The following is a 9,952-nucleotide window of genomic DNA, read 5'->3' on the forward strand; positions in this document are numbered from 1 at the left end:
TCAGTTAATTACTCTTTTCTGGAGCCATGTTTTACTGTTTTAAGTCTGCAAAAGTATTTTACTCTGTGAATCAGCTTCAATTAGCTGTGTTAGGAAGGACGTGACTGACATCTTGGAACCATCTGAGGTAGTTTCATGAGTATGTAAGCTCATGAAATTCAGTGGTCTATGTTTCAATGAATGTTTCAGCAGAAATGCAGCTAAATGAAATGTGTTCAATTGAAATAAAAATTATATTTTAAAAAAATAAAAGTTAGTGGAAGTGTTACTTGCAAATCACTTTTAAGTTGTCTAGCTAGTTTTGTAATAATTGTTGTAGTTAGGTGTGTGTACAGGATAGAATTGGTGGAAAAACTGTAACAGAAGTTCAATTTACCAAATCTTTGCGAACTTGTTCTCCCCACATTTAGTTTCTTTTGTTTGATTCACTCAGTTCCTGTCTTTTCTTCTAGCAGGAAGACCATGAAAGTTGTGGTTCCAGTTCAACGAACCGCAGTACCACAGAAAGCATGAAATCAGCAGTAAAACCACGACGAGTTCAGCAATCTGCTTCTCCTGACCCTGATTTACCTCCAGGTAATTTCAGAAGCTGGACTGTATTTGAGTGATAGCAAATACCTAAATTTCATTCAGGTAGCCACAATATCTAAGTCAGGCTGTTATATCTCTGTCCACGTACAAATCACATAAATGTGAGTGACATACTTGAATATTATATAATAGAACCAAATTACAATAAAATGTAGTTAATTCTTACATCTTTTCCTTCGGTTTTGTTGAATCCTTATCTTACAGAACTCATTTATAGTGCAAGAGAGATTAGTGTGAGAAACACGCTGTAAGGTAGTGTAGGCTTTATCCTCTGATGCTCTGTTTCTTCTGTTTCAGATCACTGTGTTTTCTACTGCTTATTAACTGCCCAGTAGTTCACATTAAGTTCTTCTCTTGCATGTTTTAAAACGTTTTGTTTTAAGATTACTGTAATAGTTTTAAAGGTAAGGTTTTGTCTTTCAGGGTTATAAATCTGAGAGATGTTTCTTATAGTCTTGTGTCTACTGGTAGGGATGTTCACTACTTACTTTATTTTTTCTTCTTTTTCTGAGGTGGAATTCAGCTCAGTTGAACTTGGAGATATTGATAACATACAAAAATGCTTAAGGAACTAAATATCTGATTACCTCTGAGTTTGCACAGGAATTTGGAGTGTGAGGCGTTTTGTGCAGAAAAATGAAATTGCAGAGTACTGGAATGAATTGCCTTCTTGGGGCTTGTAATTTCAGATGAGTTAAAGACAACAGTTTAGTGTTACGCTTATTTCTGTCTTTTGTTAAAAGACAACATTGAAATTTAGTGTGTGGAAGATTAGGTACTACAGAGTACATATTCTTGCTTTGTTATTGATACTGAGGAGCCAGATCTGAAATAAACTCCAGTGGCTTGGAATTGCAGGACTCAGCATCCACAGTTTCCTACCACGGACAGTGCTTCAGCTCTGGCAATGCTGTGGCGTTTGGTTCTTTGGGTCTCAATTGTGAACAACAGGAGTCAAAGGTTTGCCAAAGAATGGGGTGATTATGTTGCCTTCAGTGACAGTTTTAGGAGTTTAATGCCTCAAGTTTGTTTCTGTCAGTGTTACCTGAGGACGTCCCAGAAAGGTGTAGCCTTAGTGAAAGGTTAGAGGTCTGCTTATTGTCACGTTGACGTGTGATGGAGTTAAAACATTCCAAGAGATGTGTTTCCACAGATCCAGATGCAATGTGCACATTGAAAATTGGTTTATGTGTCATCTCTTATGAACATATAGTTGTTCTTAATGATTAGTGTGCTAATACTAATTGTACCTAACGGTATTTGCAGTACCATAGCAAATTATCAAATCTGGTGTCTTCTTATGTTATTATTTGGTAGATCTGTAGATGTTTTTGTGCTTCTGTGAAACTGTCATCACATTCCTTCTTCAGCTGCACAGAATATGTTGGTAGCAAAGTCTAATGATTCAGAGAGCATTACTGAAATGTTCCCTTATGTAATGGACTGTAAGTTACTTTCCATGTGGCAAAATTCTCTGAATAGAATTGGGTTTGATTTTGATTTTTGATGCATTAATAACACTGTTTAAATAGAGGGTCTATGTGGTAAGCAGCCTCCTTGAGGAGTAGAAGCCTCTTCAAAGAATGATTTTATTCCCTATGGTATAGGATATGGCTTTGCTAAGCTTTAATTTGCGTATCCTGGGTTTTAGTAAGGTGTTGTCATCTGCTTTGATTTGGTTTAGTCTTTGGAGGATACAGGTATCATGCTACTGGTGTAACTTGTTGAAAGATTTACTTGTCTTTTAGCTCTGCTGTATTTTCAGAGATTAAGCTAGGCAGAGCTTAGCTAAAACTGTAGATTTGGTAACAATATAGCACTGCTGTACTAAAGAAGTTTCGATGTAACCAGTCTGGTATCAATTCTATTGAATCAATAGACCACTCTGTGGACTACAGTGCTACAATATTTTGTTGGGTTGGATCTGAAATTGTATTCATAGCTCTTACTGCACAGTGCAGCCTGCTGGGTTCTGGACAATCTGGAAAAGGCATACGTGTGGATTTTGTGTTGCACCTCAGGAGAGAATTTACTTGGACACATTTTCTAGATTTTTAGTCACTTCATCATAGATTACCTGAATTTCAGTGGCAAAGATGGTCATAGTGTTATATTTAAAAATTACAGGAAAAGAAGCAACCCTCGCCTGTTTTCTTCCACTTTTATTTGAAATAACCCTCTCCTTTTTTTATAAGCTGTATTATACATGAACTTGCTGATGTTTTTATTACTTTGTTAGAAATAGTAAGAATTAAAATTCATTCTATTAAATGGCTGATCCCCACTCATGAGAATCTGATTCTAGTACATTTGAAGCTAAACTGAAGTAAAAAGCTGGTATCTGTATAGTACTTCTATCAATATACTGCAGCACTAGTTTGGAAATGTCTTCACAGAAGTGTGAAACAAAGGTTTTGTGAAATCTGTGACCCCTGTTTCATTTGGAAGGTATAATTATTTTCACTCTTTTTAGTCATTTGGGCAAAAAACCACATAGATTAAAGTGTTGTTCTCCTTTCCTGAATACTGCTAGAAACTATCAGTAGAATTACCACTTTTTTGTGTGCTATGACCCTTGAAAGCAAAATGTTGCAAAAATCTTTTGGAGCTTTCACTTTCTTCAATGAGATTAGTAGCTTGTTTTAAAATCCTAATTAAACTACTGGTTATGATTTTATAGTTGCTAGTTACATAATCTGCAAAAAATATTTCTACGCTGAACTGAAGAAAAACAAGTAAATGTTTTGTGCCTGCTGCTATTTATATACAGGTCAGTTTACACCACTCTAGTGCTGCTACGGGTTTCTTACTTCCCCCAGTTATTGAAATAATACATTAGGCTTTCTGAATTCATATAAACCTAAAAAGATGTTACCATTTTAAGAAGTCTGTGAAAAGATTCTTAAAAACAAGTTATTCTGTATTTTTTCAGTAGCTTTCTAGATTGATATGCTAAAAATGATATTGGCTTTGTTTTTTTTTATTTTTTTCCAGCACAAATGACTTCGCTTCATAGTTACATTCAGTAGACATAAGACATGAATATGGGTAGTATTTAATTTCTTTACCATATTGGTAAAATATGAGTGTTTACCACATACTGGGAATTCACAGACGAGATCATTTTTCCAATCACATTATTTATGAAAAAGTTTAAATTGATTTCTTCCCAACAGACTTCAGTGCAGGTGCTTACCATTTGGGTTGTTGACAGGAGTTGATTTTGTTATACCTCACAGGACTCTTATTGAGCACAATGTGAATATATTAGCTTTTAGAATGAAAAAAATCACTAGGCATATTAATGTTTAGTTAACTTCTGAAAAACTAGGTGAGGGGGCAAATAGGCACAATATATGCATAACAAGTAACCTAGCAACTCGTGTTCACGCTTCCAAACCTATTTCTAAATACCTTTCAAGTAAAAAGAGTCACTGTCATTGAAATTCTTTGCCTATCATAATCCAGAGTTTTGTGTTTTCTTAATTAGTTTGAAAGTTGATTCTTGCCACCAAAAATTATTTTTTTTCTAAGTAAAAGACAATGTCACTTTTTAAATTTGATTTAAATAAAGAATAGAAGTTGGAAGTAATGACTTCAGTAATAAGTGAATTTGGCATCGTGTCTCCTTATAAATTCTAAGCATTTGATTTTTTTTTTCTTTTGTAGGTTATGTTCAGAGTTTGATTAGACGTGTTGTAAACAATGTCAACATTGTGATCAACAATCTCATATTAAAATACGTGGAGGATGATATTGTTCTCTCAGTCAATATCACTTCTGCAGAATGCTATACAGTGGATGAGTTTTGGGACCGAGCGTTTATGGACATCTCTGGTGAGTAGATATTTTTTGGTTTTAAGTATTACAGTGGAGGCATTCTTAATTAAATATAGCAATTTTCAAGTCGAATAAAACTGACTCCTTAGGTCAAGAGATACTTTTTGTCTGTGTTCATTTCTTACCAGATTTTCCCATGTACTTAATTTTGAAGAACCAATTATAATAATATAGATGAATTCTTAATGTGCACTTGTATGATCACAGATAATTAAACAACATGTTTTGTAGTCCTCTGCTCATTCTTGCCATCCTTCTGCGATTGCATTTAATTTTGCACTTGCCACTAGTGGTGAGTGCTTAGGCAATCTGCTGATATTTTTATGAATGTGCAGTAGCATTTTAAGGTTTTCCTTTGCAATTGTTTGTGATGATCAAAACCCTCTAAACAAGCGGGCTGGAGAGGCAGTAAAACGTGCTGCACTGTAGTGAGTGTGGCACACCAATTGCAAGCTGTGTTTCAGTTCACTTCACATCTTCAGGGGAAAAAAGCCCAACTTTGATTTTTATCGTGGCCTTCAGTATCTGAATGTCTTGGTCTTTGAATAACCTCATTCAGTTGTAAGTCTAGGTGTTTTTACTGATATTTGGTGGAGGTGGAATTTGGGCACAGTAAGAGTGTTTTAAGGTCACGCAGAAGACCTCTGGTAGAATGGGGAATTTAATTAATGATTTCCTGACCACTGGACCCATTTCTTTGTTCTGGCTAGAATTATTACAAACTAATATGACAGAATTACAAATGATTTTTCATGTTAAGATCACTATAATAGTTCGTGTTTGCTTTGGAAGATTCAAAAGGAAACTTTATTGAAAAATTTGCAAGATTCTTTCTGGGAGAATAACAACAGTATTTATTGGTCTTATCCTTCCAAATGAAGCAGTACTCTTATTTTATAAACAGATCTAAGGTACAGTGAAGGGATGGAAACTTGAATTGGCTGTACTTAGCTTGTCCTCACCTTTTAAATATTCAGCTGAAAAAAATCAGTGGCATGTTTAGTAATTCTCTTTGCTGATTTAAATACTGACCACACAACTGTCTTGTATTGTTTTCTTCTGGTTAAGAACTTGTATGCATAACTTATTTTTATTATGCAATATATTTTTTAACCTGTATACTTCTTTTAAAAGCCACCGATCTTGTACTGAGAAAGATGATCAACTTTTCTGACTGCACAGTATGTCTTGATAAGAGAAATGCTAGTGGCAAAATTGAATTTTACCAGGAGCCTCTGCTCTACAAATGTTCCTTCAGGACTCGTCTGCATTTTACTTATGATAACCTCAACTCCAAAATGCCCTCTATTATTAAAGTAGGTATCCAAAATACTTCTTTTTCTACTCTGTTGTGAAGTTTTGAAGTTTTTTCAAATATACTTTGAAATTTAAGGTAAAATGGAAAGCTAATGCTGTTTCTTTTTGCCAAAGGGATTTTTAAAAATTGTGTTTATGATACAATTAGTTTATGTATAATAACAGCATGTAGTTAAGGAAGTAGCGCTCTCTAATATTTTCAGGTTTTTTACGTTTTAAAGAAGAAAACATTAATTGTAAGAAAAACAAAGTCTGTAGATAATCTGTTAAAGAAAAAAACTCCATATGCTTTAAGGTGCCTGCAATAAGATGGAAGGGATTTTTACTTGTGTTACTGTTTCAAATGTAGCTCAAACTCTCATGAACTGTAAGAAACTTCAGTGTATCAATCAACACTAAGCAGTGAACCTCGTTAAATGGATTAGCAAACCAAGCTCAGTTCGTAGTGAGCAGGAGAGCAATGTTTCTCATGGGTGTCTGACACCAGGTGACATCTTTACATTTTGCAGTGCACAAGCAAAGCGCCAAATTGGTGGAGAGATTAAACTACCTTTCACCCCTGTTTTATTTTTCTGCTCTGAGTAGTCAACTCATACATGTAAGGTTTGTCGTCTTTCCCTCCCTCTCTCAACAAATACTAGTGGTGCCTATTTAATAAGTTCCAGAGAGTAGCAGTCCAAAGGTTAGGATTTTTTAAAATCTTAAATATTTTCTAGTATTTCACTGCCATACAATTGTGCAATGATTAGATCTACATATCTGTTCACCCTCACAAATTTTAGATTTGATAATTTTCTGATTTCTTGTATGCATGGAGATTGTGTGCTGTGGACCATCAGAATTCAGTTATTTTAAAGGCTGTCTTTACTATATTTAATTGTGGAATAGAAATAGCTGTATTTTATTACAACTGAAATAAAGGTTGGTAAATACAAGCACTTAATTAATGGAAGTAATTCCAGAACGCTTACAGCTTCTTGAAAGTCTCCACTGCAAATGAAATTACTGTAGCTTCAGTGCATCTGAAAGGTATGTTACTGAATGCCAGTAGTTTGTATGCTGGTTGGTTGTTTCCCAGTTACAGACAAAAGCCGGCAGCACTTGAGCTTTTTCTTCAAATCTGTGAAGATAGAAAATAATGAAAACTTTCATACCCTGTGTTGTTTTCTTGGTAAAGCACATCTGTTTTTCAGTCTTGAGTGAACGTTTCCAAGACATCCATGTTTGTAATAGCATATGCTCTCTTGGCTTTTCTGTAGGGATTAGAATATTTTTATAACCTGTATGATTTTGACTACTATGTCTATCATGAAATTTTGGCTGAACTAAACTTAATGAGTTTAAGTTGAGACTTCTCAAAGGAGGACAGTTGTGAAGTACTTGGTTATACACTTGCATGCTGTTAAATTTGGAGCACTAATCTCCTATTTTCAGTTTTAAAAGGGTGTACGTGAAGGGAGGCGACAAAACACACAGTTTAAAGTGTGGGGCTTTTTGTTTGTTTTGTTTTGTTGCTTTTTTGTTGAAATCATTATGGGATGAGACAACCATGAGACAGGGGAGCTGAGTTGCACTGGGGATGTCAGTCCTGCCTCCCTGTTTGTAGCAGCACTGACATTTGTCATGATGACCTCCAGTCACCGCTGTGTTGATAAAGCTAACTGGACAAGAAGAAATAAATAGTGTTCTGCTGGTTTTAAGTGAGATGAGTCAACTTACTGAGGGGCAGATGAGTTCCACTGGCAATGCAAGAGCAGCATCATGATGGAAGGGTAGTACCACACAAGAAGTCCAGGAGTGTAACATACTTTGAATTAAGCCACTGTACAATTATGCTCATTGCCTACAGTGCTACCTGGTGTTCCTGTCCTCCACTAGGACACATGCCTCTTGAGTGACTTTTGAAAAGGCTTCTGGCGAAATACTCCTTTTCTCTTCCAAATCTTAAGACAGTTATTAGCTCCTTATCCTTATTGTTGTTCATCTAAACAGAAGAGATTTATTAGTGACAACTTTTGATCAACTGACCCTGAAAAATTGGCATTGAAAGACTGATTTTTAATTTTTTTTTTAAATTTTTTAAATTTCCAAAATGTATCTTAGGATTTTACATGCTGTTTTCTTTGAGAGGATTTTAAATAATATCAGAATTTTGATATCTAAAATCTTTAATCTCTATGAATGGCTGATGCTATATTGTCACTCATTCTGTATGACTAAAGCTATGGCTTTATTGATAAAATTTACTCATATAAATTTATTACCAAAGTTTTATTAGTATATTGACATATTTTTATACAAATACTTATTTTACTGCTGTATTTTTACCTACACATAGATCTGCAGTACTGTTTACAAATAATTCTTCATGTTTCTTGAACTGGATTGCATTAAGGCCATTGCTGATGTGTAGTTACTTTCCACTTCCATTATTTTCACCCACAACACTTAGAAACTGGACCTCGAGCTAGAAATATTTCTGGTGTTGCAGACAGTAATTTTATTGAAGTATTACTGGTTTTGTCTTTATGACATGATCACATACTCATAAAAATGTTCTGAAGTATTGCATAAAATAGCTAAGCTATTTAAAGAAGGATAAATTTTCACCCTAGTAAACAGCCTTTGCAAAGGTTGCTTTCATTTAGAGACCTGCTTAATTGCATACTTGAGCTCGAATATTCAGACAAGCTGGATTTCTGCATTTCAGTTGGAATGATTCTTTTTTTCCTCCTGTTATTTCTTCACTTATAACATTATTTGAACTGGGAAAAAATCAAAATGAAGGACCTTGTATATTAAAAACAGCATATGTAGTTTTTCTTTAGCATGCAGAGACTTGAAACTTTATAATGAAAATAAGTTTAATCAGATGCACTTATGTGACTTCAGTTTTAGAAATTCCTTCAGCAACAATTGTAAAACTAAGATTAAAAAAAATTATATATACGCAAAATACGCAAAATATATTACATTTGATTCTTCAACCTGAAGATGTTTTGTGAAGACCTAGAGGCTGTATGTTTTTCACAGTTAGTTTTCAACCCTTTTTCTTGTGTTGTGTTGCAACTTTTGTTTTTAGAAATTAGAAGGCACATATAAAATTAGTATTGAGTCGTGTGGTTTAAAAGTTGGCTTTAATGATGATAGAGCTTTGTTATTACTTGCTTTTGTTTTCTTTCATGTTATAGATTCACACATTAGTCGAAAGTTTGAAACTTTCAATCTCGGATCAGCAACTTCCTATGTTCATACGTATAATGCAACTTGGGATTGCTCTTTATTATGGAGAAATAGGCAACTTCAAAGATGGGGAAAGTGAAGATTTGATTTGCCACACTAAAGATATGTTGGGAAATATAACAGGTAAATAAAAATTTTACTCTTTAAAAAGAAATGTTAAAAACACTGATTTATTTGCTTTTTACAAATGTCAATGGCCAAGACTGAGCATTACAAAGTATCTCAGCAGTTTGTAGTTTGTTATAGTCAGTTCATTGTCCCGGGTAAATATATGGTGCTCCAACCTCTTTTTCATATTATGTTCTGAGAAGTATTTTGAGGGTCCTGAGTAAACTGAGGTTAAACTTCATCTAACATGACCATTTTAGGAATTGTGACAGTAGGGTACTTTGGGTTTATCTGTTACTATATCATGCAAGAAGGCACCTGTCCTTAGGCAACTTTGACTTTATTATTTTGTTCAAATGTAGCTGCTGCCAGTTTCAAAGTGATGTTTTTCCATCTTTCTTTGGAACTTGTTACTGGTAATAGATATATCAGCATTTGTTCTAAACAGCAAAGTATTTGTACTGTGGTTTCAGTCCTTCTGTCCTTTTACATTGTCTAGTCTCCTGCTTTTTATTTTTGGATAACATGTATCCCCTCTTCTACATGATATTTCATGGTAACTTACTGTGACTTGACCTTTTGAGGAGCATCACACTGATGAGGGGTGAACTTTCTTTACTTCCCAAATATTGCTAGGGTTGCAGCAAGTACTGGACGGCCAGTGATATATTTTGAGCTGTGACACTTTCTCTCCAGTCTCAATTTTATGTAGCTTTGACAGGACCTACCACCTTTGCTACTGTATTTTTCTCTCTTTCTAGTTGTATCATGTCATGTATCTGAGTGTTGAGGTTTTAAGTGAGGTGAATTGTTGGAAATTTGCAGCAACGTAAGAAAGGCATATAGGTGCTTA

The 9,952-nt window shown here is 34.6% G+C and overlaps 1 protein-coding gene across 1 annotated transcript; it reads left to right on the top strand.

Annotated features, from left to right (window-relative positions):
- Nucleotides 1-452: 452 nt before the first annotated feature.
- On the top strand, nt 453-9,114 carry LOC104540210 (vacuolar protein sorting-associated protein 13B-like; the record flags this gene model as incomplete). The annotated part of the gene is made up of 4 exons (XM_010183955.1): nt 453-576; nt 4,261-4,428; nt 5,566-5,747; nt 8,940-9,114. Coding segments are annotated over 4 exons (649 nt in total), but the record flags the coding sequence as incomplete, so codon positions are not given.
- Between the last annotated feature and the right edge of the window lie 838 nt (nt 9,115-9,952).

This window comes from Mesitornis unicolor, unplaced genomic scaffold (assembly GCF_000695765.1).
Source record: "Mesitornis unicolor isolate BGI_N332 unplaced genomic scaffold, ASM69576v1 scaffold50850, whole genome shotgun sequence".
Taxonomy (NCBI): Eukaryota; Metazoa; Chordata; class Aves; order Mesitornithiformes; family Mesitornithidae; genus Mesitornis; species Mesitornis unicolor.